At 44.1% G+C, this 26,844-nt stretch overlaps 2 protein-coding genes across 6 annotated transcripts in view; both read left to right on the top strand.

Moving 5' to 3' along the window:
* Positions 1–780, top strand: part of FNTA (farnesyltransferase, CAAX box, alpha) — a 38,857-nt gene extending 38,077 nt beyond the window's left edge. The window contains exon 11 of the mRNA XM_019440633.2: positions 684–780. The gene's annotated coding sequence lies outside the window, so the exon portion shown is untranslated. The remainder of the gene's footprint in view (positions 1–683) is intronic.
* On the top strand, positions 668–23,610 carry POMK (protein O-mannose kinase). Of its 5 annotated transcripts, XM_019440631.2 has the most exons (7): positions 1,700–2,599; positions 2,773–2,863; positions 3,756–3,907; positions 6,956–7,024; positions 7,589–7,686; positions 9,114–9,416; positions 22,122–23,610. In XM_019440631.2, exons 6-7 carry the CDS (start codon positions 9,135–9,137, stop codon positions 22,890–22,892), a joined length of 1,053 nt encoding a protein of 350 aa, XP_019296176.1. In that variant the 5' UTR covers positions 1,700–2,599; positions 2,773–2,863; positions 3,756–3,907; positions 6,956–7,024; positions 7,589–7,686; positions 9,114–9,134; the 3' UTR covers positions 22,893–23,610. The 5 variants fall into 5 exon arrangements, with proteins under 5 accessions (XP_019296165.1, XP_053756989.1, XP_019296176.1 ...); XM_019440620.2 differs by lacking the exons at positions 1,700–2,599; positions 3,756–3,907; positions 6,956–7,024 and adding an exon at positions 668–779; XM_053901014.1 differs by lacking the exons at positions 1,700–2,599; positions 3,756–3,907; positions 6,956–7,024 and adding an exon at positions 1,201–1,658.
* Positions 23,611–26,844: the final 3,234 nt, after the last annotated feature.

Below are 26,844 nucleotides of genomic sequence, written 5' to 3'. Positions count from 1 at the left end.
TGGGGCTGCGGGGCGGGCAGGCGCGGAGGGCAGAAGAGCTTCCTGCGGGGCCTGCCCTTGGCCGGCGGCGGCCGCGGCCCCAGCAGCGAGCGACTACCCTGCGGCCGAAAGTGGCACCTTTACGTGACGGACGCCTCCGCCCGGGTCGGGCTTGGGCTCCAGCTTGCGGGCTCCTGTGCCGCCTGGGGTCTTTCGTGCCGCCACTCCCTGGGGGCGGGGCTCCGTGTTAAGGGTATAGTCCAGTGCCTCCCGGTTTTTAAAGGCCGGCCCAGCCCTTTTGTTAGTATTGTCTTCTCCATCCTTTACCTTGGCTGTAGCACCTTTAGGTTAAGAAAGCATCCGGAACATTTAAAATAATTATTTTAATGTGCCTCGTGTTCTACCGGCAAACTGAGATTCTAGTCTCAATTTTTTTGGGTAACGCCAATTCGTTTTTCCTCTGGTTGAATTCAGTATTCAATCAATTGGTAAAAATTAATTTTGTTCCATTGCCTTCTTTTAAATAAGCTGTGATTGTAGAGCAGTGGTTTCCAGTTTTTTGTTACCAGCTTTTTCCTATCAATGTCAGAAATCCTTTGTGTCTAAACATTGACTGAATTTCTCTTACCCAGCCGGCCCCACAATCTTTATTCCCTAACTTGTAAAACCAGCAGCAACTTTCAGTGTCATTTTGCTTATTTCAGGACAAAATTCCTTCAGCCATACAGCCTATCCACAGCCCTTGGCAGCCTACTCCAGAAATACTCCTTTCAAAGAAAAAAGGCCCATCAGGTGTTGGGGTGGGCTAAAGCTTTCTTTAAGAAATGGGCAGTCTTGGGGCACCTGGGTGACTCAGTCTGTTAAGTCAGTCTCTTGATTTTGGCTGGGGTCATGCTCTCTCCGTTCGCGGGTTTGGGCCCCGCATTGGGCTCTGCACGGACAGCAGGAGCCTGCTTAGGATTCTCTCTCTCCCTTTCTCTGCCCCTCCCCCCATCTCTCTCTCTCTCTCTCTCTCTCCAAAAAAAAAAAAAAAAGTTTAAAAAAATACTAGAATATTAAAAAAAAAAAAAAGGAGGGAGATGGATAGGCAGCTTCACAGCATCCACCCTCAACCCCTGCAGTGACCATGCTATGTTCAATTCCTGAACCTTCAACACCTGAAGGTTGAAGGATTTAGGGGAAGAATGTGAGGCTGGAAAACTTGGCTCCTCCATGTACAGTTTAGTGACCTTGGCTAAGTCACTTCACCTCTGACTCAGTTCTCTTATCTGTTAAGTGGGAATAGTAACAATTATATATGCCTCACAGAATTAGTGTGAGGTTGACATTGTGTAAAAGTTGAGTTTTTGGATGAGTCTTTTTTGAGCATTCGGAAGTGGATGTGAGGACTTAGGGATAATTGAAAGACTATTGAAGCATATAACTAACTGCAGGGCCCATAAGAAATGCATTAAATGGTAACTGGGTAATGGTGATCTAAGGTAGATTAGAAAATATGAATTTCTACAGAATTTGTACCTGATGTTGGCACCCTTTGTATGGAAGTGAAGAAAGTGGTATGCCTCCAAAAGAAAAAATATGGTATAAGCTTCAGGCCCTATACAACTGAATCTACTACCAGTGGTGAGGTGGAATCAGTGGAAGGTTGTCGGCAAGGGGGTTTGCGAATTAAAAAGATGGTGAGTTCAAATTGGAGTTGGTGCTGGATGAGAGCATCAGAGGACAGGCACAAGAAGAGATGAAGAGCAGATTTGGTGGGACTGAGAAAGCAAAGAGGAGTCAGTGTGTGAGGCTGTGAAGACAAGGAATCCTGGGTGATCAGGTAGTCAGTGCATTTTTACTGAGTTCTTGGCTATTTTCCAACTGCTGAGGATACAGGGGTGTGCAAAGCAGGCAGATAGTCCTCCGGGAGCTCACAGTTGAGGAAAAAGGAACCCACGTACTGGAGCCTGGACTTCTCAAGAGGGGCGCCTTCAAGGGTGGAGGAAAGCTCAGGGCCTGGAATGTGGGGTGCAAGGAGGGGTCTGGAAAGGCAGACAGGCTGGATCTCAGGGGACCTTATAGGAGTTTGGACTTTATCATGAGGACAGAGGAGGACTGTTAGATGGTTTTAAGCAAGGGGTGATCAGATTTGTGCTTTAGAAAGACCGCCCTGTGTATACCAGCAAGAAACTTCCGCACATGCAGGAGTGTGTACAACACTTGCTTTGCTAGTTGTGGAGTTCAATGTGCCAAACTCGAGCTTCATGTGTCTGTGTGGATAAACCTCATAAACTTAATATTGAGCTTTTAAAAGAGCAAGTTGCAAAGGGTATATACAGTACAATACTACTTGTATGAAGCTCGTGAAAACATCCATATATTATGTTATTGTTTATAGGCACACTGGTGGTGAAAATAAAAAGCATGTGTGGGAATTATATACGTCAGTGGTTCTTGGACTCGAGCATGCCTCTGAATCACCTGGAAGACTTGTTAAAACACAGATTTCTGGGCTTCACTTCAGTTTCTGATGCAATCGGTCTGGAGTGAGGACTCAAGGACTCACATTTCTAGGTGATGCTGCTGCAGGTCCTGGGACCAGAGTTTGAGAACTCTGATGTACATCAACTTGTGGATGGTGATTACTTCTTGGGAGGGAGAAGAATAGGACTGGGAGGGGTCCAAAGAGGCCTCAACTGTATTTCTTTTTAAAAGATCTTCAAAAAAAAATATGATGCACTGTTACTTGACAAAGCTTGATGGGTGTTCATGATATTATTTTTTAGATTTTTGATGCTTTAAACATTTCAGGAAAGAAAAAATCCTGTTTGCTGTTTGGAAAATGGACTGGAAAAGAGAAAGAAGTGGGAGTCCATGTAGAAAACTGTTGGCAGAAGCCCAGGTAAGAGATACTAGAGGCTTAGACCAGGGTGGCAGTAATAAGAAGGGATTTGAGAGAGGTTTGGGTGATAGAACTGACTGTATGTGGTGACTGGTTGATTTAGAGGTCAGGGAAAGAGGGGACCAAGTCACTTGCTTTGTGACTGGAGCAAGTAGGTGGATTATGTGTCTGGCACTGTAAGGGAATCCTGGAGGAGGGGCATGCTGGTGACAAGAAAGAGATAGCTCAGTTATGGACATCCCCGGCCTTGAGGAGCCAGCTGAGTGAAGTGTAGGAGAAAGACCTAGGCCACAGTGGAGACTTGGCAACCAACGGCATCACCATGTCTGTGAATGAGATTACGTGGAGGGAATGTGTAGGATGGAAAGATGGTCTGTGACAGACCCAGAGGAATAGTGTCAGCTAGGGTAGGGCCCAGCCAGCTTCTGCTTGCCACTTGTATTTGTATGACCTGCAAGCTAAGAATGCTTTTTACCTAAAAATGTTGGGGGGAAAGGTCAAAAGAGGAATAATCTTTTGTGACACAACTATATGAAAACTACATGAAATTCAAACTTCATTGTCCATAAATGAAGTTTTATTCAAACACAGCCACACTCATTTGTTTATGTACTGTTGCAGGCTGCTTTCACACCCTGGTGACAGAGTTGAATGGCATGATACAGAGCTTGTGGCCTTTTATCACTTTACACTGCTGCTTGGTGGGTCATAAGTCATGTGATGCCGTTGTCACTGGATTTCAACTTTTGGCTCCTAAACCTAAATATTTACTGTGTGGCCTTTTATAGAAAAAAGTGCTGATTCTTGACCTAAGGTCTAAGTTAAGACACACTTGGTCATTTTTTGAATATTGTAAAAGAGAGATGGCAGCTGTTTTATCCATTTCTTTAAGAGCACCTTGTGAGAATCAGGTACTGGTGGAAGAAGCTCAAGAGACTGTGAGGCCTGAGTGGTCAAAGTCGTCATAGTTCCAGTTGAAATCCATGAAGACAGGAGGGAATGGGCCAGGGAGAAAGATGCGGGCCTGGAGTCTTTATGAGAAAGGTAAGCGAACATCCATCAGAACACTGATGGGTGTAGCTGGAAAGACTGAGGGCAGGTTGAGCAGGTGGCATTGTTTCAAGAAAAGAAAGAGATTTGAGGCTGGAGCAATTCAGTAGAGCCGGTGTTTACTGGACACCTCTTAGTGACAACCAGGACATGCAAAGCAGCATTTTTTAAAATTATTATTAATTAGAAAGAACTACACTGGGTGGTAGAAGAGTCCCCTACTTCTAAGATTTTTTGCTTAGAGGAAGCAGTGTTGCTGTGCTGACCCTTGACATGCAGCCTCACTGGGCTGGGTCACTGGAAGAATAAAGTTGTCATTTACTGAGATTCTGACCGCTGGAAACAACGGATTTGTGGGGAAAGAGCAGACATTGAGTTTGGGAAGTATTTCTGTTATCTTTTTTTTTTTTAATAAATTATTATTTTTTTAATGTTTATTTTTGAGAGAGTGCAAGCAGGGGAGGAGCAGAGAGAGAGGGAGACAGAGGATCTGAAACTGATGTGGGGCTCAATATCATGAACGGAGAGATCATGACCTGAGCTGCAGTCAGACCCTTAACCGACTGAGCTACCCAGGCGCCCCGTTTTGTTATCTTTTTAAGTTGAAATATAATTCATATGCCAGGGGCGCCTGGGTGGCTCAGTTGGTTAAGCGTCCGACCTCAGCTCAGGTCACGATCTCACAGACCGTGATTTCGAGCCCCGCGTCGGGCTCTGGGCTGATGGCTCAGAGTTTGGAGCCTGCTTCCGGTTCTGTGTCTCCCTCTCTGTCTGCCCCTCCCCTGTTCATGCTCTGTCTCTCTCTGTCTCAAAAATAAACGTAAAAAAAAAAAAAAAAAATTAAAAAAAAAAAGAAAAATATAATTCATATGCCATAAGTTGTTTTTAATTAATTAATTTATTTTTATTTTTAAATCTTTATTTTTGAAAGAGCATGAGTGTGGGGAGGGGCAGAGAGAGAGGGAGACGCAGAATCTGAAGCCAACTCCAGGCTCTGAGCCATCAGCACAGAGCCTGACGTGGGGCTCGAACCTATGGACTTGTGAGATCATGACCTGAGCCAAAGTTGGACGTTTAATCAACTGAACCACCCAACCGCCCCTAAAGTTTGCTTTTTAAAGTGTATGGTTCAGTGATTTTTAGTATATTCACAAGGTTTTGCGACCATCACCACTAATTCTACAACATTTTCATCCACAAAAGTAATCCAGTGCCCATTAGCAGCCATTCCCCTTCCCCTTTCACTCAGCCCCTAGCAGTCACTAATCCACTTTCTGTATATGGATGTGCCTGTTCTAGATATTTCATATCAGTAGAATCCTATGATATGTGATCTTTTGTGTCTGCATGTTTCATTTAGGATAAAGTTTTCCAGTTTTATCCATGTTGCAGCATGTATTAGTGCTTGATTTCTTTTTGTGGGTGAATCCTATTCCATGTTTGGATATATCAGATTTTTTATTTGTCCATTTATCATGAGGGACTTTGGGTTATTTCCGCTGTTTGGCTGTTATGAATAATGCTGCCGTGAACATTCACCTACAAGTGTTGGTATAAACGTATGTTTTCAGTTCTTTTGGGCATATACTGAGCAGCAGATTTGCATGGGGAACTCTGTGTTTAACCTTTCGAGGAACTTCCAGACTATTTTCCACAGTGGCTGCATCATTTTATATTGCCACCATCACTGTAGGAGGGCTCCTATTTTCTCACAGCCTCCTCTGCACTTGTTCTTGTCTCTTTGATGACAGCCATTCTAGTGGATATGAGGTGGGTCTCATTGTGGTTTTGACTTGCATTTTCCTGAGGACTGTTACAGTTGAGCATCCTTTTGTGTGCCTATTTGCCATCTGATATCTCCTTTGGATAAATGTCTGTTCAAGTCCTTTGCCCATTTCTAAATTGAGTCATTTATCTTTTTATTGTTGAGAAGAAATATTATTTTTGAATTGTCTGTCAGATGTTTAAGTGATGTCAAGGAGCCAAGGGTGGTGTTCTGAGGAGGCTGGGACTAGGGCTTTACAACTGGGAGCTGTCAGCAGGTGGGGACAGAGAGCCAGAGTCTGGATGAGGTCACAGAGCTTGAGGGAGAGGTCTGTCTGAGCCCTGAGCACTACAGCAGCTTAGAGTCAGAGGCAAAAGGAGCCCCCAGAGTGCACCTTCCTGGGAACCAAATAATAAAGGCATTTCAAGAAGGAGAGAGTGATCAGCCATTCCAGATGCCACTGAGCAGTCAAGAGAAAGAAGAGAAAGGGCCGAGGCCATAGAAATGAACTTGTCAGGTGTATTGACCCATTTCAGTGGATGTGACTGTGGAGCAGTGGAACATGGCATCTCAATCACAGGAAAAGAGAGTTATTTTTATAGAATTTTGGGGGTGAGGCGCCTGGGTGGCTCAGTCAGTTAAGCGTCTGACTTCGGCTCGGGTCATGATCTCGCAGTTTGTGAGTTCGAGCCCGCGTCAGGCTCTGTGCTGACAGCTCGGAGCCTGGAGCCTGCATCGGATTCTGTGTCTCCGTCTCTCTCTGTCCCTCCCCCAATTGTGCTCTGTCTCTATCAAAAATAAATTTTAAAAAATGTAAAAAAAAAAAATTTAGAATGTGGGGGGTGGGTGGAGTTTAGGCAAAATTTAAAGGAAATAATGTTTTGATGGACTCAAAGTTAAGCAGGGCTGCCTGTAAAGATGTCAAGATCTGGTCCGGACTGCAAAGTGGACCCCAGAGTCTGGTTCCTGGGAGACCACAGGGTTCACACAGATGTTGAATGCCTTCTCCAGAAACTGCTCATGTGCAGTTCTGCACCCAGTTGGAAGCAGAGGTGGCTTCTCTGTATCAGAGAGACTTAGCTTCTCCAGGCAAGAGTGGGACATTTCCCTGTTCTTGGTAGGACTTTGAGTGGCAAAATTTTTGATAGTGTGTGACTTTAGAGAGCAGAGTTTCTCAGTGAGTAAGAAAGCAGTCTTCATTCAAAGAAGGGAGTTGTTGATACTTTATACCTGTAGTGTGTCCTTAGGAGAAATGCTGCTTTCTATGAATTTTGTAGTTGGCTTGATCCATGTCTGGTGTCCCAGCTCTATGAATGGCAAGTGGATTTTACTTTCTCTAGGAGAAGGTATGAAAGAGCTGTCCCCTCTCAAGCTTCTGTTCTCAGTGTGAATCCTCAGAGAGGTCTTCTGGCCCGGCATCATCCAGGGAATTTCTTCTGTTATTCTCTGTCCTTGAAAGCTTATCACAATATCTGAGAAGCTTTTTTGTTTACTTGTTTATTGTCTGCCTTCTCCACTGGCTTCCCCCTAAGGTCCAAGAAGATAAGAACCACATCTGTTTTATTTACTCACAGATCCCCAGTGCCTAGAGTTGAGCTTATGGAAACGGCTTAATACGTGTTGAGTGAATGAGAGGGCTGGAATTTAGTGATGGAGTAGAGGGAGTGGATTATTGGAACCAGATGCAGGACTCTGAGCTCACACCAGCTGGCAGGGCTTCACGATGGAAGCCAGGCTGTCGCAGGATTTCCCACGGCTCCCACTCCATCCTGGAGTTCAAGGGCCTGAGGGATACCCGGACCCTAGGAGGGCCCCTGGAGAAGGTGGACCATTTGAATTATTGCCATTTGTTTATGTGCAGAGTTGCAGTTTTTATTCAGCAAACCTCCTTTTTTGGTACTTTGTGACAGAGTATTTTCAAACCAGTGCCTGGGGCCAACCAGAACGCTGAGTGACCCAGGTGTCTGGGTGGAGACCTGAGCTGGGAGAAGGAAGACGCTCGTGGAAGGTAACTGTTCATGTCACAGTCATTTCAGACACAGGAAGCACAGAGTCAATTCTGTCACTAGTGTTCCCCATGCATCCCAGTACTGATTTTTTTTTTAAAGTTTATTTATTTTTGAGAGAGAGACAGACAGACAGAACATGAGCTGGGGAGGGGCAGAGAGGGAGGGAGACACAGAATCCGAAGCAGGCTCCAGGCTCTGAGCTCTCAACACAGAACCTGACATGGGGCCTGAACTCACAAACCATGAGATCATGACCTGAGCTGAAGTTGGACGCTCTATCAACTGAGCCACCCAGGTACCCCTTTCCCAGTACTGATATTAAGCGAGCACACTGTTATGGCCATCTCCTGTGTCAGAGTACTGACATGCTTCCGCTCTGATTCTGAAACAGCTTCTGCCTCAAGCATTCTTGAGTGTCAAGCATCTGATGTCCAGGGTCCTTCCATCTCTCTCCCTTGCCAACCCCTCTGCCATCCAACAACTAGGCAGTAATGCTCCACTGCGGGCCTCACACCGGCTCTGATGCTAGAGCTGAATTGGTGAGTGTCCAGCCTTCCTGGCAGTTACTTCGTGCAAGGATCACCACCATCATTCCAGCTCGTGTGCTCATCAGCTCTTACCCCGCAGCACTGCCAGAGCCTTTTACCTGGTCTCCCAGCCTCCATCTGTTCCACCCCAAACACATCTTTCACACCTAGCCTTGCTTGTTAAAGACGCTAGGGAGCGGGACACCTGGGTGGCTCACTCATTTAAGCATCCGACTCTTGGTTTTGGCTCAGGTCATGATCTTATGGTTTGTGAGTTTGAGCCCCGTGTCTGGCTCTGCACTGACAGCGTGGAACCTGCTTGGGATTCTCTCTCTTTCCGCCCCTCCCTCGCTCTCTCTCATAAATAAATAAACTTTAATTAAAAAAAAATCCTTAAAAAAAATTTAAGGAGCTTTCTAGCACCTTCCAGGGAGTATCCCAGCTCCTTAGCTGGGTTCAGGAGACCCTCAGCATCCAGCCCCTACCCCTACCCCTACCCCTACCCTACCCCATCTCCTCTCTGGCTCCTCTCCTTTGTCCATCTTCTGCCCTGGCCCCGCTAGACTAACAAAAGCAGTTTTCTTTCATTTTACCAATTATTCATTAAATATCTATTTAGTGCAAATTGCCGTGGGAGAAACAAAGACACCTTCCTTTTAGTTGAATCTAGAGTGGATGAACCCAGACGTTAGTTTGTAATAAAAAGACAGTGATCTTGAAAACAGCTGACATTGAGCATTCTGTACCTTCTTTAATCCTCACAAAGATGATAAAGCATGCAAGATCCTTGGGCATAAGAGGCATGAGAAGCTGTGTTGTCCTTAACCCCTTGTCACCCAAACACCTTAATGGACGTAAAAATTGACTGGTATTATTTCTTGTTTCATTTTATAATTCAGGAAATTACAGGGGATAACAGTATGGAAAAGAAAGCCCAGGACAGCAGAAAAGGTGCCCCCCACAGAGCAGTGCCCCCAGCTGTGGGGCTGCTCTTCTCCATGGCCCTCATGAACACGCTCCTCTACTTCTGCCTTGATTGGTTTTTCATCTCCCGTCCACGCTCTGCTCCCAGCTCTGCTCACTGTCCCCACGGACACTTCAGAATGGGACAGATGAAAAACTGTTCACCGTGGCTGTCCTGCGAGGAGCTGAGGACCGAAGTGAGGCAGTTGAAGCGTGTTGGAGAAGGAGCTGTGAAGAGAGTGAGTTCTGGGTTACAGCTGAGTGTTATTGGGGTGGTGTTTCGGGATAGCAGCTTGGCACGATGTGTTAAGAGCCATCAAAATACCTTTGGCCCAGTGATCTTGCATCTGGGACTTTATCCAAATAATCCATTGGAAGGAAAAAAGCTAAATGCATAAAGGAGATTTTGCTTTGTTATTTATAGCAATAGAAAACCAGAAATAATAAATGTAAGGGACTAGTTAATTATGGTCCATCTACTTGATAGAATGTTCTGCAGCCATTAAGTGTAGTTAGGAATCTCGTGTGAAAAAAACATATGATGAGAAGTAAAAAAATGCAACATGCAAAATTGCACAATACATGATTTTCAACTGCAAAATTAATGTATTTATGTAGAAAATATAGAAATTACAGAAATTGTGCTATAGTGAAGGATTATGAGCAATTTTTTTCATTCTACTTTTCAAACTCTGTCATGGTATTGATGTTTTAAAATTTTTTTGTTTATTTTTTTTAAGTTTATTTATTTTGAGAGAGAGAGCAAGAGAGCAGGGGCGGGGCAGAGAGAGAGGGAGAGAAAGATTCCCAAGTGGGCTCCATGCTCATTGTGGAGCCCCACACGGGGCTTGAACTCAAGAACCATGAGATCATGACTTGAGCTGAGATCAAGAGTCAGACACTTAACCAACTGAGCCAGCAAGGTACCCCTAAAGTTTTTTTATTAAAAAAAATTTTTTTTTGTTTGTTTTTAATGTTTATTTTTGAGAGAAAGAGAAAGAGCACGTGCATGAGCGAGGAAGGGGCAGAGCGAGAAGGAGACACAGAATCCAAAGCAGGCTCCAGGCTCTGAGCTCTCAGCACAGAGCTCGACATGGGGCCTGAACTCACAAACTATGAGATCATGACCTGAGCTGAAGTCGGACACAGCCTGCCAGCTGATGTCTGGGGTACATAGGGTTTGGTGGGACTGGGGGGACCGTTGGAGCAGTTTGAATAGAGGGACAAGGTGGTGTGTGTGTGTGTGTGCGTGCATGCGTGTGCATGCACACTTTCACACGTGAGTACAGAAGAGACCGAGGTGTGGGCTAGGGTGGAAGATTGGCTAGGTCTTGCAGGGGAGAGATGTCACCGCTTGACAAGTGTGTTAGCAGTGAATGTAGTGAAAAATCTGTGGATTCTGGTCATGTTTGAAAAGTAGAGCCAGTAGGATTTCCCAGTAGATCAGTTGTGGAGTGTAAGAGAGGGGGACTTTGTGTGCTGTCTCCCTTCTCATCCTGTGTTCTGCTCACACTGGCTCATTCCTGGTCTCCAAACAACCAGGCATGTTCTGTCTTGGGGCCTCTGCTGGTACCCACCTTTTTTACTGGGACACGTTTTCCTCAAATATCCATACAGCTCACTCTCAGATCATTCTGAACACCCAGAGTAACGAGCCTCTGGCCCTCTTCCCTTGCCCTGCTCTGTCTTCATAGCACATGACAAGGATCTTGGCTCAGGCAACAGGAAGAATAGGGTTACCATTACCTGAAAGGGGAGGGCCGGAAGAACAGAGTTTCTGTGTGCATGAGGTGAACATGTTAAGGCCCTCTAGATGCCCACGTGGAGACACAGATGGTTGGAAGAACAAGTCTCGCATTTGGGTCAGGGGCAGGGGTTGGGAATATAAATTTGGGATGGTGCTGAAAGGATGTGAAGAAACCACCAGGGAGGGATGTGTGTAGAGAAGAGGACTTACAGCCAGTTGATTTCTGTCTCCTTCAAAGAGGTGACTTTGAGGGGCTGGCTGCCCACTTGTTTCCATGTTACTGCTCAGACCATTTTTTGTATCTTTTTCAGAATTGCTCTTGGCCTTGAAGGATATATTTCTGGGTAGGTAGCTTTGATGGTGGCAAATCGTTTGAGGATGGATTGGAGTTTAGGGAACCTCTACAAATCATGCCCATCCAAGTATGGGGTTTAATAATAAGGACAGTAACTCTGATTAATGCAGTTTTGTTTATTAAAGTGAAGTATGATGGGGGCACCTGGGTGGCTCAGTCAGTTAAGCGTCCAACTCTTTATTTCGGCTTAGGTCATCATCTCAGTTTGTGGGTTTGAGCCCCGTGTGGGGCTCTGTGCTGACAGCGCAGAGCCTGCTTGGGATTCTCTCTCTCCCTTTCTCTCTGCCCCTCCCCAGCTTGTGTTCTCTCTCTCTCTCAAAGTAAATAAACATTAAAAAAAAAAATGAGGTATGACTGAAAGGCAATTACATTGTTTTTGTGTGTCTTTGGCTGAAATTTGCCCTCAGGGCAAAAGTATTTTGTGCTCTGGATGTTAGCTCCATCAGTGAAAAGTCTTGTCTGTCTTGTGCCCTTGAACCCCAGGGTCTTTACAAGTTCCAGCACAGGTCAGCCTTTCACTGCCACCACAGGGGCACTGAATTGAACGACTCCTTGCACTAATGTGTTTCCCATTGCTGCTACCAGCTCCTCTCCATGTGGGCTCCCCTCCTCACTGACACCCCAAGCTGGGAGGCGTAAGCTTCTCAATAGGAATTTCTGTAACCAGAGTTCTTGCATCGTGCTCGTTGACCTCCTCCTCCTCTCCTAGCACCCTTGCTTCAGTAATTCTTCAGTATCATCAGGACCTCCAGGGTGTTGATCCCATGACAGTTTCACTTTCTGTCTTCACTCCCCTATGTCACCCAGCAGCAGAGCCTCTGTGGCTGTTACCCTCAGTGTCACTCTCATGCAGACTCATACAACAGCCCGTCCACCTCTCTCTCCGTTGTGCCCGGTGGGAGAGTCCCAAACCCGGTGACCCCAGCTGTGCACCTGCATCTGAGCAGTTGCCCTGGACAAAGTCGCACAGCCTTGGGATTTAATGCATGACCACAAACCTCAGCCGTGCAGTCAGCACAGCCCAGCAGCCCTACTCTGTTCCCTCGGCAACTTTTCCTTCCCCTGCCTCAACTAATGATCTTGCTGCATGAGTTATGAAAACAGAATCTTCCCAAAGGGAATTCCTTCATCCTCTGCCACCAGACCTGTAAGCCCTCCAGCTCAGGTGTTGTGACTTCTCGTGACTTCTCATGACGTTCTTCACTGGAGCTCTCCACTCTTTCCTGCTCCCTCAGTCTTCTCCACTCTGAGGGTCATCCTGGCTGGCCTACAGACACGCACGCTTTGGCAATGGAAATCCCTTTCCCAGATTCCCTGTTCCTCGGAAGCGCTGTGCATGCTCTCCTTCCTCTGTAGCGAAAGTGCTAGAGCTCTGGCCCCACTTCTCTTCTTGTCCTCTGCCAGGATGGCTTCCAAACACCCCTTCTCCAGGGAACTGCCCTTATCCCGACACCTGCAAACCCCAGGTTGGACATTTCTCTGTCTTCTCTTGCTTTATTTTTTCTGCAGCCTTTGATCCAGTTGACTCCTCTGTCCTTGCAACCCTGGCTGTCTGTGCTACCACCTCTTCATGGTTTTCCTGCTCTCTCACTGGCCATTCCTAATGACTTCCCTTTGCTGGTTTCTGTTCCCTGTCTTGCCCCCTGGTTCTCAATCAGAAGCGATTTTGTTCCTCCAGGGGACATTAGGCAACAGGTAGAGACACGTTTGTGGTTGTCACATCCTGGGAGAAAGGGGGAGTGGTGCTCCTGGCATCCAGCGGGTAGAGGCCAGGGAGGCTGCTAAACTTTCCACAATGCACAGCCTCACCCTAACAAATAATTAATTACCTGGCCCAACTGTCTGTAGTGCTGAGGTTAACAAACATCGTTCCTCTTAGTTGCTTCCTGGATCCTCTTCTTTTGCCTTCTTTAGATATACTCTTAAGTGATTGAATCTAGTGCCATTGCTTAAAGACATTTTGTGTTCTTGGGACTCCCAAATTTTTGTCTCTAGCCTGTAGCTCTCCCTAAGCCACATTTGTATATCCAACTACTTATTTATTTGATATCTCTGCTTGGTGGTCTGTTGAGCATCTAAGTGTCCTGAGGATGGAACTCTTGATAATTTCCCCTCTGAGTCCTGCTCTCCCAGCCTCCCCTATGTAGGTCAACACCACCACTTCCTTCCCACCTCCTTGCTGGAGCCCAAACCTGGAAGTCATCTTGGATCCTCTCCATCACTCCCCCTCAACTAAGCCAAGAGCAAGTTCCATCAGTTATATTTTCAAAACAGGCCCCAAACTTGTTTGATGATCTCCCTGGCCCCTGACCCATTCTAGCTGTCACCATTAGTTGTTGCCTTGGCCCGACCTGCTTTTGCCGGTCATGATGCCCCAAGCATACTTGTCTTCCTTTTTTTGAGAAAGAGAGTGATGCAAGTGAGTGAGGAGCAGAGAGAGAGAGAGAGAGAGGGAGAGAGAAGCAGGGCTCACCTGAAGTGGGGCTTGTGTTTTGCCCGAAGTGGTGCTGTTGTTCACCCCACGCAGGGCTCAAGCTCACCGAGAGTGGGGCTCCACTGTGTGCCTAACGACTGAGCCACCCAGGTGGCAGGCATAGTTGTCTTCTAAACACAGCTCAGATCATGCTACACTTGCAGGGCTTCCCTTTCCCCTTAGGGGGAAAAGCCGCACCTCTTACCACAATCTGCCACCTTCTTCCTCATCTGGACCCAGCTCACCTCCTAAACTCACCCCAGATGGGTCCCTCACCCTGCCTTACAGTCACCTTTGCCCTTTCTTTTGTCCCTTGATCAAACATGCCCTTTTTCATCTCAGGGCCTCTGCAGTGCCTTCCTCTATGTCAGACACAGTAAGCTCCCCCTCCATCATCCAGTTCTCAGCTTCTGGGTCACACAGGGGTCACTTCTCAAGAGGGGTTCCCAACACCCGTCTTCAACCCCCCCCCCCCCCCCCCCCCCCCCGCATTACTCATCTGGCTTCCATTTTGTTGTCTCGTAAACGTAAGCTCCCTGCGGGCATGAAGGTGTGTCCTCTGCCTCTAGCGCAGGGCTTGCTTTATAGAACACATTTTAGGAGCTAGAAGACAAAGGCTCTTTAGCTGATTCCTCATAAAATAAAACACTGGTTTTGCTTTGATGGTTTCCTCATTATACAGACATGCAGCCAACCCCGTCTTTCCCCAGACTGTGTTTTTGGTTTGTGTTTGGGATTGCCTGGAGCAGTGTGCAACTTTGCCCCTGAAAGGCAGATTGACTTGTTGCTTTTTCTATTCTGCTTTTCTTTAATTATAAAAGCAGTACATTCAAATATTCAGAAGAAGGTGAAACATAAAGTAAATTTCCCTTCTACCTCTTGGATTCCCCATCTCTGATCTTATTCTCTGGAGATAACAGTGAGAGATTCATCTCTTTTAGATTTTTTTTTTTTTTTTTTTTTGGTAAATTTTATTTCATGTGTATTTTTTAAGTTTTTACTTTTTTATTAAATTTTTTAAAATTTTTATTTGAGAGAGAAAGAGAGAGCCCAGAAGCAGGGGAGAGAGGCAGAGGGAGGGAGAGACAGAGACAGAGAGAGATCTCAAGAGAGAGAATCGCAAACAGGCTCCACGCTCAGTGCAGAGCCCAACTTGGAGCTTGATCCTATGACCCTGGGATCATGATCTGAGCTGAAATCAAGAGTTGGACACAGGCCCCCCTTCAATTAAGTTTTTAATTTTAATTCTAGTACAGTTACCATACTATCCCTTTTAGATTTTTTTTTTTTAATTTACGAGAGAAAGAAAACATGAGTTGTGGAGAGGGGGCAGAGGGAGAGAGAGAGAGAGAGAGAAAGAGAGAGAGAGAGAGAGAGAGAGAGAGAGAGAGAGAGAGAGAATCTTAAGCAGGCTTCATGATGAACACAGAGCCTGACATGGGGCTCGATCCTACAACCTGAGGGCATGACCTGAGCCGAAATCAAGAGTCGGACACTCAACCAACTGAGCCACCCAGGCACCTCTTCCTTCTAGATTTTTATTTATTTGTTTGCTTATTTTTAAATAAATTTTAATACATATTTTATTTTTGAGAGAGAGTGTGCAAGTGTGCTCTATGAAGGGCAGAGGGGGAGACAGAGAATCTCCAGCAGGCTCCATGCTGTTAGCACAGAGCCCTGGGCAGGGCTTGAACTCACGAACCATAAGATCATGACCTGAACTGAAATCAAGAATCGAGTGTTTAACCAACTGAGCCATCCAGTGCCTGCATTTTTGATTTTTAAACCCAAGATTACATTAAAAGAATGAGATACATACTCTGTCAGCCATCTCAAAGACAGAAATACCACATCTTAAGGGCCTGCGCATTTTCTGAAACAGATTTGGTGCAACAGTACTCGTGAGAGAGAAGAAAGATTACAGTGGAACCAATTCTTCCAGAAGGCAGAAGGTCCTGCCATATTGCTGTGGATAACCAAAGCATGATTCAGGTCACACCCTGTTTTGAACAGGGGTGAACAGAAGGTGGTATAACCTCATGTATCATTCCATGTGCCCAGCCCATGATGTTGACTTTATGAGATCACAGATCACTGTTAGAGTCTTTACAGCTGCATGTTTTTCCTTTAAAATTAAAAATATAGTACAGGGATGCCTGGGTGACTCGGTTAAGTGTCCAATGCTTGATTTCAGCTCAGGTCATGATCTCATGGGTTCTGACAGCGTAGAGCCTGCTTGGGATTCTGTCTCTCTTTCTCTCTCTCTCTGCTCCTCCCTGACTCATTCTCTTTCAAAATAAATTTTAAAAATATAATACATTAAAAAGCCATAAAATTTGGGTTGGATCCTTTTAGAAGAAAGAATTTGATTCTCTTAAAATTACTCTGTAGTCCTCTAGTTTTCTGTAACATTTAGAAGGATGTTATGTGATCTATTTTTAATACTTCAGGCTGAAAAACAGATGTTACATGAATTGTATGCTTAAAAGTATGAAATAACAGTGTCCACTTCTCAGTCCCTTTTGCAGGGTCCACCTCCTCATCCCCCTTAACCTTGGATCCTTCTTCCTCTATGTTCAGTCCCTGAATGACTTCATCGAGCCTCTTACATTTATCTGCACAAAGACCTCTGCCCTGAACTCTCTAGATTTTTCTATACAGCTGCCTACCCCACATCTATCTCCACTTGGATGTTAGAAAGGCTTCTCACATTGACTGTGCCCCAGACCATCCCCCCAGCCTGCTTTTCCTTTATTCTTCCCCAGTGTGGTGAATGACAACTCCGTTAGCCCAGTTGCTCAGGACACACACCTGGGAAGAAGCATCCTTCATGTGTTTCTTTCTCTCACATCCATGTTTAGTCCATCTGCAAGTTATTGTCTCTGCACTCAGAAGAGATCCAGAATTTGGCCAGTCCTCAGACTTCTCTGCCTGTCTCCCTCCCCCCATTCAAGCCACCATCATCTTGTACCTGGATTATTTCAGTAGCCTCTCAAGTGGGCTCTGTGCTTCCACACTTGTCCCTCTCTCAGCCTTTCACAACCAGAATACTGCCATTAAATTCTAAGTAGCATCTCTCCTCTGCTCAGAATTCTCCAATGGCTCTCTTTCTCATTCAAGTAAAAGCCAGAGTCCTTTCACCAACTTAAGGGTTTTATGAGGTCTGCACCCTTTTCCAACCTTATTCCTACTCCGTTCCCCTTTGCTTATTCCTCTCCAGCCACTCTGGCCTTGCTGATATGGCAGCCTGTGGGCATACTGCCACCCCAGGGCTTTTGCCTTTGCTGTTCTTTCTGTCTGGCCCATGGTTACCCCAGATAGCACGTGGCTCATGCCTCTACCTCCTTCAGGTTCTTGCTCAAATGTCACCCCAGTGAGAGCTTCTTTAACCCTATTTAAAATTGAAAACCCTTCCCTGCTTAATTTTTCTTCAGAGCACATTTTACCCTCCAGTATACTTTATACATGTCCTGTTTATTTTCTTTATTGTCTACCTCCTACATTAGAATGTGAATTTCATAGAGGCAGGGATTTATATCAGTTTTTTTATTAACACAAATATTTGTTAAATTTACGAAGACACAATAGTTATTTTTTTACTACAAAAGACTGCATAAAGTAAACTAATTATTTTCTAAAATTTATCCTTTAAATTTGTAATAAAGGATCACATGGATAATATATAAAGAGCTCCTAGAAATTAATAAGCACAAAACAACCCCATAGAAAATTGGATATAGGACAATGAACATACTTTCTGCAAAAGACCTACAGAAATGTCAACAATGATTAAAAAGTGCTCAGTCTCATTAGTAATCAGGGAGATATAAATTGGGACAGTAAAATGTTTTTCATTTTTCAGATTGGTACATGTTAGCAAGATTAATAATATCTAGTGTGATTAAGGCTGTAGAACCTAAGATTCACTCATACACGACGAGAGTGCCTGCTGGCACAGACTTTGGAGGGTCGTGTTGGCCATCCACATTCCTCATTCAGTCACCTGTCTACTTACCCAGCTTATAGAAATGCTTGAGACATGCACAGAGTTATGAATATAGGGCTATTTATTGTAGAATTGTTGTTAATAAGAAAAAAAGGGAAATAATTTAAATGCCCATCAAGTCTTTAAAATAGATCACATAAAACCATGTTAAAGATTATAGAGCTGCATGGAAGAAGGAACTAATTCATCTGACTACGTCCATTACAGATTTCATGAGTCTTTATTATATTACACTTTAGTTTTAAAGAAATGATCATTTGAAAAATCTCACTGAAAATATACTAGCATAGGTAGTGTACCAATACTATGAAATATTGTGCAGCTTTAAAAAGAATGACCTTTAGGGGAACCTGGGTGGCTCTGTCAGATAAGTGTCTGACTTTGGTTCAGGTCATGATCTCATGGTTTGTGAGTTTGAGCCCCATGTTGGGCTCTGTGCTAACAGCTCAGAGTCTGGAGCCTACTTCATCATCTGTGTCTCTCTCTTTTCTCTGTCCCTCCCCTTCTCATGCTCTGTCCCTCTCTCTCTCTCTCAGAAATAAACATTAAAAAAAAAAAAAATGACCTTTAGAAAGAATATATATACAGGAAAGTGTAAGGTATTAGTTATGTGAAAAAAAAAAAACAAGTTGCAATATGACATGTATGTTATACTCTTATGTCACTGTAAACTCAAATGCTATTTATAAAGTATGCATTAACACGTATACACACATAAAGAAATGGCTGTGAGGTTACAGTTAACAAGTTAACTTTGGGTGAGTAAAAGTAGGGGAAGGAAATCTCCTTCTGTTTTTGAATTTTTACCAAGAAGAGTATTCTTGATTAATTTTATAATTTAAAAAAAAGGTAAAACTGCCCTCTCTAAATAAGAGAATTTTAGAAAGTGTAATAAAGCAACTCAATTAGCTATTACTAAGAAATGATTTTTTTTTATATAAAATTTTTTTAGTGTTTATTTATTTTTGAGAGAGAGAAACAGCACAAAGGGGGGAACAGGCAGAGAGAAAGAGAGGGAGACGCAGAATCTGAAGCAGGCTCCAGGCTCCAAGCTGTCAGCACAGAGCCTGACACAGGGCTCCAACCCATGAACTGCAAGATTATGACCTAGGCCGAAGTCGGCAGTCAACCGAGTGAGCCACCCAGGCGCCCTGCTAAGAAATGATTCTTAAACGATCCCTGACCTGTGGATATTTAACTTGGAAGGTTTCAGATATTTGTGAGTGATTCCAAAGACTTTCATTTATCTGAGGCACAAAAATTCAATGTAAACAAGGGTTTAGGAGGAAGTCATAAGGCCTGTGGTTGAACTTCTTCCAACATTTATTTATTTACTTATTTAATGTTTATTTTTGAGAGAGAGCATGAGCAGGGTAGGGGCAGAGAGAGAGGGAGACACAGAATCCAAAGCAGGCTCCAGGCTCTGAACTGTCAGCACAGAGCCCATTGTGGGGCTCAAACTCATGAACCGTGAGATCATGACCTAAGCTGAAGTTGGACACTCAACTGACTGAGCCACCCAAGCACCCTACCATTTATTATTGAATAATGTATGAATAAATTGTAGCAGCTTCCCTAAAGTGATCACTGTTTTTATGTGAAAAATGAGCCTAGGATACCAAGGCGTCTGCTGGAGTTGGTGGTCACCATGAGGAGATAGGTCTAAGGAACTGAAGGCCCTCAACAAAAAATAAGATTTTTATATTGGAGTCAAGTGTTGAGTTCAGTGTTGATGCAGGTCTATGGAGAGAATGTGTTCCATGTCAAAAAATATATATACGAATAAAATATATATATGAATAAATATATGTGTTCATGAAACTTTTAGTGAATTTAGCAGCCAGAGCAAAATGGCTTTTGAAAAATTCAAATATAGTTAACATACGGTGTTATACTAGTTTTCGGTATACAAGTAAAATGGCTTTTTTTTTTTATTTTTTTTTTTTTATTTATTTATTTTTAAAATTTTTTTTTTTTCAACGTTTTTTATTTTATTTTTGGGACAGAGAGAGACAGAGCATGAACGGAGGAGGGGCAGAGAGAGAGGGAGACACAGAATCGGAAACAGGCTCCAGGCTCCGAGCCATCAGCCCAGAGCCCAACGCGGGGCTCGAACTCACGGACCGCGAGATCGTGACCTGGCTGAAGTCGGACGCTTAACCGACTGCGCCACCCAGGCGCCCCGTAAAATGGCTTTTTAATAGAAATTATGATCCAGGGGCACCTGGGTGCCTCAGTCAGTTAAGTGTCCAGCTGTGGCTCAGGGCATGATCTTGTAGTTTGCAGGTTCCAGCCTGGCATCAGGCTCTCTGCTGTCAGCATAGAGCCCACTTCGGATCTTCTGTCCCCCTCTTTCTCTGCTTCTTCCCCACTCAACACTGTCTTTCTTTCCCAGAAATAAATGAACATTAAAAAAAAAAAAAAAAACTATGGGGGCATCTGGGTAACTCAGTCGGTTAAGCGTCCAACTTCAGCTCAGGTCATGATCTCGTGGTCTGTGAGTTCGAGCCCTGTGTTGGGCTCTGTGCTGACAGCTTGGAGCCTGGAGCCTGCTTTGGATTCTGTGTCTCCCTCCCCCCTTCCCTTCTTCCACACACTCTCTGTTCTCTCTCTGTCTCTCAGAGATGAATAAATGTTAAAAATAATAATAAGAAGAAGAAATAATAAAAATTGTGATCCATAGTGAAATTTCTCAATTTTGAGTTTTTGAAAAGGTCTTGAAAGATTTCTTTTTATTTATTTATTTTTTAAGTTTTATTTATTTTGAGAGAGAGAGAATCCCAGGTAGGCTCTGTGCTGTCAGTGCAGAGCCCGATGCGGGCTTGAACTCTCAAACCGTGAGATCATTACCTGTGCTGATCAATAGTAGGGCGCTTAACTGACTGAGCCACCCAGGCGCCCTGAAAGATTTCTCTGTAAATACTAAGGGTCAACTGTCGGTACCTGGGTTTTTCCATTAATGAACCTCTCTTTTCAGATCCCAAAGAAATCTTCACAGGTCTCTAACTCACCTCCATTTGATATATTTTTGAGTTCTTTTTAAAAATGTTGTTAAATATGAAAGTCATGTATATTCATTCTAGAAAAGTTGGAAAATACTGTGACTCATAAAGGAAAAAAATCGCCCAGGATCTTAGCATGTGAAGAGAACTGAAAGAGCCTATTTCCTTTGATTTCCATGTAATTTTGACTTGTTCTATGCAGTTAGAACAACATAAATGAAATTTTGTATCCTTTTTCATTTGTGACATTACTTTTATCTGTGAAAACTCTCTCAATATGTGCATTTTGCTGACCCCATCGTCTTCTTTTGAGTGGTCTACCATTACTGAACTACTCCCCATTTTTTGATGGACGGATAAGTTCCAGTTTATACTTTTATAAGTAGTGCCAGATTTTTATTCCTAGAGATTTGTTCTATCTCCGATTACTTCCTTAGATAGAGTTTAGATTTGATGTTAAAGGCACTTGATAAATCATGCTCCAGATTGGTTTCGAAAACCATAAGCTTTGTTTTAAAGAGTAAGTAGAAGCACAGAGAAACAGCCTGCTAGCAGCAGAAGCAGCCTGGGGCAGCCATCTCCCCACTTCTGAGCCCGTTTTCTCTTGTGCAGGCTTCTGCCTTCCCTTTGGGGATTTAAGCAGAAGATCAGAGGTTCTTAATGACAGTACTTCCCACAAGCCTTTCCTGGCTAATAAAATGGAGAACTGAGGCTTCCTGTGCGTTTGTTCCCCTGTTGGCCACACCAGGATGGGCAGCTCTAGTGTCTGCGGGTGTTTCAGCTTCTGCTGTTACAGTTGAAGTAACACAAAACCACACGCCATGTAAAATTGTTTTCCTTACCTAAAACTGTTTCTGTGGTTTGCTATACTACCTTGAAAAATGAACAAGTAATATTGTGATGCGTGAGGTGCTGGCCAGGTGGACTCCCCACTCACTTTTCCAGTCTTCTCCCCTGGTCCTCCCCATCCTCAGCCCTTTCTGCTGCAGGAATTTGGACCTGGTCATTTTGCCACTCCGTGCCTTTATACAGCAGCCCCCTCTTCTGGGAGTGCACTTCCCATTCTCCACATCCACCCTGCAAGCCCCAGTCATCCTTCAGCCCAACTCCCGGGAACCTTCCAACACCCTCTCCAGATGGCCCTCAGCACCCTAAGCAGAGTCCCTCCTGGGCCCGCCCTAGGCCTTCTGCACTGGGTGCCTGTGTTTGCTCAGCAGTGAGTCTTTGTGACCAGGCTGAGAGCCACTCTAGGACTGGGTTTGTCTGCCTAGTTTCTACCTTCTCTGCACCTGTGGGGTTGGTTTCCTGCTCACTAACACAGGTGACGGTTTCAGGTTTGATTGTCTCTGGCTTGGTTTCAGGTCTTTCTGTCTGAGTGGAAGGAACGCAAAGTCGCGCTCTCACGGCTCACCAGTCTGGAGATGAAAGATGATTTCCTGCATGGGCTGCGGATGCTGAAAACCCTGCAGAGTAAACATGTTGTCACCTTGCTTGGATACTGTGAGGAGGACAACACTATTCTTACCGAATATCACCCCTTAGGTTCCTTGAGCAATCTGGAAGAAACGCTCAACCTTTCCAAGTACCACAGTGTGAACACGTGGCAGCACAGGCTGCAGCTGGCCATGAATTACGTGGCCATCATCCACTACCTGCACCACAGCCCCCTGGGCACCCTGGTCATGTGCGATTCCAGTGACCTGCCCAAGACCTTGTCCCAGTATCTGCTGACAAGCAACTTCAGCATTGTGGTAAACGACCTGGACGCCTTGCCCCTGGTGAACCACAGCTCAAGGACGTTTGTGAAGTGTGGCCACAGGGAGCTTCACGGGGACTTTGTGGCTCCAGAGCAGCTGTGGCCCTATGGAGAAGACATGCCTTTTGACGATGATCTCATGCCCTCATATGATGAGAAGATCGACATCTGGAAGATTCCAGATGTCTCTAGTTTCCTTTTGGGGCACGTTGAAGGAAGTGATATGGTCCGATTTCATTTGTTTGATATTCATAAGGCGTGTAAGAGCCAGACTCCTGCAGAAAGACCCACTGCTCGGGAAATTCTAGACACTTATGAGAAGGTTTTGAATCTGCTCAGAGAAACTGTGATGTCCCAGACAAGAGAAATGCTATGAAAACCATTCAGTCAGTGAAGAATGGGTTTCAAAGAACAAATGGAATCATTATAGCAATTCTTACTCTAATGGTGAGTTTTTTGCTGTTCAGTGTGGTTCTTCCTCTGTATCCACATCCACATGCACGTGTGAGCGTTGCTTATCCCTTGGTGGGACCTGGGAAGATGACTCACCTTTTCACACTGATCACTCCTGCTGAACTTGAGAAGCAGTGGATCTAGCCATATCTGAAGGAGGTAACAAAAATGTCACCACATAGGGGCTTCACCTGCCCTAATTACTGAATTTGCAAACTTGTAAGAAACATATAAAGAAAAGATCCGTAAATGGCAGGATATGAAAGAAATGTACAGTGGTTTTCCAAAGAAGTTTTTTTCCTCATTTTTTTTAGATAATAGTCAACATTACCAGGGTCATGGGAGTATTTGTGGCCTGTCAACATCACATGGTGTTGATGAGGCCATCTTTACTGTTTTAAATGATTGTTTAAGTGTTTACTTTAATGAATGTGAAGCTCTTGTGCCATCCTCTTTCCAAAAATCTAAAGGAGAACTATGATAGCTTGCTCTTTGAAATTTTGAATGGACAAGGAATATTTAGAACAGCAAGTATGAGGGAAATTGTATTTATGTTACTGCCTTGGATGGTGTTTGTGAAATTCCTATTTATCTTCCAGCTAGGTTTTCTGTGTCCAAAATAAATTATTGTGAACAGTTTACATCAACAGTGTCACTCATTACTGGAAAGTGTCAAATCCTTCCACTTGAGTTGCATGATGGAATCCTTTAGAAAGTTCTTTCTTCATCACTGTCATCTTCCTTTGTAGGGGATAATGGATTTGGTGTGTATTAATCATCACTAATAAGATGGTTAAAGCTGACATTGAGGGACAAAGATGCCCTGCAGCAGATGCTGCTTTCCCTTGAACTTGAACAGGTGTCAGGATCACTAGACTCACAGGAAGCTGTGTCTCACCCTAGAGTCTCTGACTCAGTAGGTCTGGGGCAGAGTCTGAGACTCTGCATTTCTAACTTGTTCCCAGATGATGCTGGTGCTGCTGGTCTTGGGACTACATTTTGAGAACCACTGCCCTTAATTGTTAGGGAGGGCACCACAGCAGTAGGATAGGGTAGTACAATCAGTATTATGTCCTGTTCTACCACCTGTGGGGCTCAGTGGGTCATGTGCTTGATCAGAGAATGTGCTTGCCTAGAAGATTTTAACTGTCACTTTTTGTTATGAAGACTGCCATAACCAACTAGAATGGCTGTGATCGAGAGGATGGACAGTAACAAGTGTCGACGAGGATGTGGAGAATTAGAACACCCGTACGTTGCTGGTAGAAATGTAATGTGGTGCTGCCTGCAGAACAGTCTGGCAGTTCCTATGACCCAGCAATTCCACTCAAGACAATTACCCAAGACAATTGAAAATATGTCTACAAAAAATATTGTACATGAACATTCATAGCAATGCTCATAATAGACAAAAGATGGAAATAACCCAAATGTTCATCCACTGGTGAATGGATAAAGATGTTACCAGGACACCTGGGTGGCTCAGTCAATTAAGTGTCTGACTCTTGATTTCGGCTCAGGTCATGATTTCACTTTGTGAGTTTGGGACCTGCAGTGGGCTTTGTGCTGACAGCACGGAGGCTGCTTGGGATTCTCTCTCTCTCCCTCTCTGCCCCTCCTCTGGTCACTTTCTACCGCTCTCTTTCAAAAATAAATAAAGCAACCTTAAAAAAGAAGACGATGATACCATACAATAAGATATTATTCAGCCATAAAAAGGAATGAAGTATTTACTGATATATGTTCCAACATGGATGAACCTTGGAAACATTCTAATTGAAAGAAGCTGGTCACAAAAGACCACATGTTGTATGCTTCCATTTATATGAAATGTCCAGAGCAGACACATGCATACAAATAGAAAGTAGATTAGTGGTTGCCAGGGGCTGGCGGGGGTTCGGGATGAAGAATGGGGAACACTTGCTATTGGGTACAGAGTTTCTTTTTGGGGTGATGAAAATGTTTTGAAATTATATAGTAATGGTCATATAACTGAATATACTAAGTAACACTAAATTGTATAAAGTGAAAAATCTTATGGTATGTGAATTCTATCTCAGTAAAGCTGAGGAAAAAGAACCCCACCTCTCTGACAAGGCTATGTATCCTTTATGACTCTTTTCACTTGATGTAGGTGGTTATTGTGTGGAGCTGTTGGTTTGGTATTACCCTGTTCATGATGCAATTCTTGTTTGGGGGTTTTCTTAGCTTTTGGACTTTGTGTTGGAGCAAACTATCAGTTTAAACAAATTTGTTTTGAAATATTGACAGTAGAGCTAAAATAAACAGCATGGTGTTGGGGAAGGGACACTGTGCTAAGGCAGAAGACTCGAGTTCTAATCCCAGCTCTGCCTCTGATTCATTGTGTGGCCTCAGACCAACTGATTTCTAAAAAGAGAGGGGCATTTGGTTGGCTCATTTGGTAGGACATGTGGTTCTTCGATCTCAAGGTTGTGAGTTCAAGCTCCCACCCTGGGAGCCATTTCCTCCACTGTGCCTCTCTTAAGTTCTCTCTGATGCCTTGTAATGCCAGTGCCAGATGCCAAACAGAACCTTGCTGTCAGGGTTCAGTCATTAGCTTGTGCTCAGATATAATTCAGTACCCAAAGAACTGCAAAATCCTGAGAACAAGTTACATCCTGGCTAAAGCCTAGATGGGGGGAGTTCACTGCCCATTTAGCTTGGCCTTCAGCTAAAATCTAATCATAAGAGGAGGTCAAGAAGGTAAGCCATTCTCAAAGCACAGCCAAGGATTCAGTGCTCTTTCCCTGTTCACCTTATTCCAAGTGTTAAAAAAAAAATCATCAGGGGCGCCTGGGTGGTTCAGTCGGTTGAGCGTCCGACTTCGGCTCAGGTCATGATCTCACAGTTTGTGAGTTCGAGCCCCACATCGGGCTCTGTGCTGACAGCTCAGAGTCTGGAGCCTGCTTCAGATTCTGTGTCTCCCTCTCTCTCTGCCCCTTCCCTGCTCATACTCTGTCTCTCTCTGTCTCTCAAAAATGAATAAACATTAAAAAAAAAATCATCACCACTCTATGGTTTCTAATGGGCTTTCTCAGTTATCTCATGTGGTGTTACAAACACCCCAAGCCTCTGGGGGCACCCAGTGATTATTAACGATTCAGCAGAGACAGAATACAGGCTGTTTCCAAAAGGAGACACATGCGTGCAGATAGGAGTGAGGCGGAAAGCTCATCTGCGGTTTTCTGTAGAAAGTTCCTTGTATCCCCCCCCTTTATTTATTTTAAAAATAAGCTCCCTCAATTTCAGTAATTACTATTCTATGAGTTTTGATCATTTAAGGGTAATTTTAAATGTGAAATTTTGCTTTTCTACCCCCTTTGTAATATTTTGTGAGGACAAACAAAGAAGGAAATAACTTAGATTCTTTGGAGCTCTACAATGTAGTTTGGGATCAAAACTCCAATATCAGCAGGAGTACTGCATCCAAGTTTAATGTTTTTATTTATACCTTAGGCCCTGGTCAGAGTTCTACCTAGAATTAACTCCTCTGGAGAGAAAATTTGGTTCATTCACTCCTAATTCCATGTGATTGATTGTGTAGTATTTCACATGGATAAGGTACAGTACTCATTTTTAACTTCAGAAGGACCTGGTGCCTGTGAAAAACTGCACAGTTCAGCTGACTTTTTGATTATAGCCATCCTAATGAGTGTGATGTGGGCATTTCATTGTGGTTTTTCTTTTGGGTGGGTTTACTTTACTATATTTTTAGATGTGGCTTCTGAAACTTGGAATTTGAATGTCTTCAACCATTAAAATTGTCTCACAAATCCTCATTTCTTATATACCAAGTAGAAATGATAATAACTTTCTTCCAGGATGGTTCATTTCCCCACTTTTTGTAGTAATGT

Source organism: Panthera pardus, unplaced genomic scaffold (assembly GCF_024362965.1).
Source record: "Panthera pardus isolate Hobbes unplaced genomic scaffold, ASM2436296v1 HiC_scaffold_13, whole genome shotgun sequence".
Lineage (NCBI taxonomy): Eukaryota > Metazoa > Chordata > Mammalia > Carnivora > Felidae > Panthera > Panthera pardus.
Note: the sequence above shows the minus strand (reverse complement) of the source record. Positions and strands in the feature narration are given on the sequence as shown.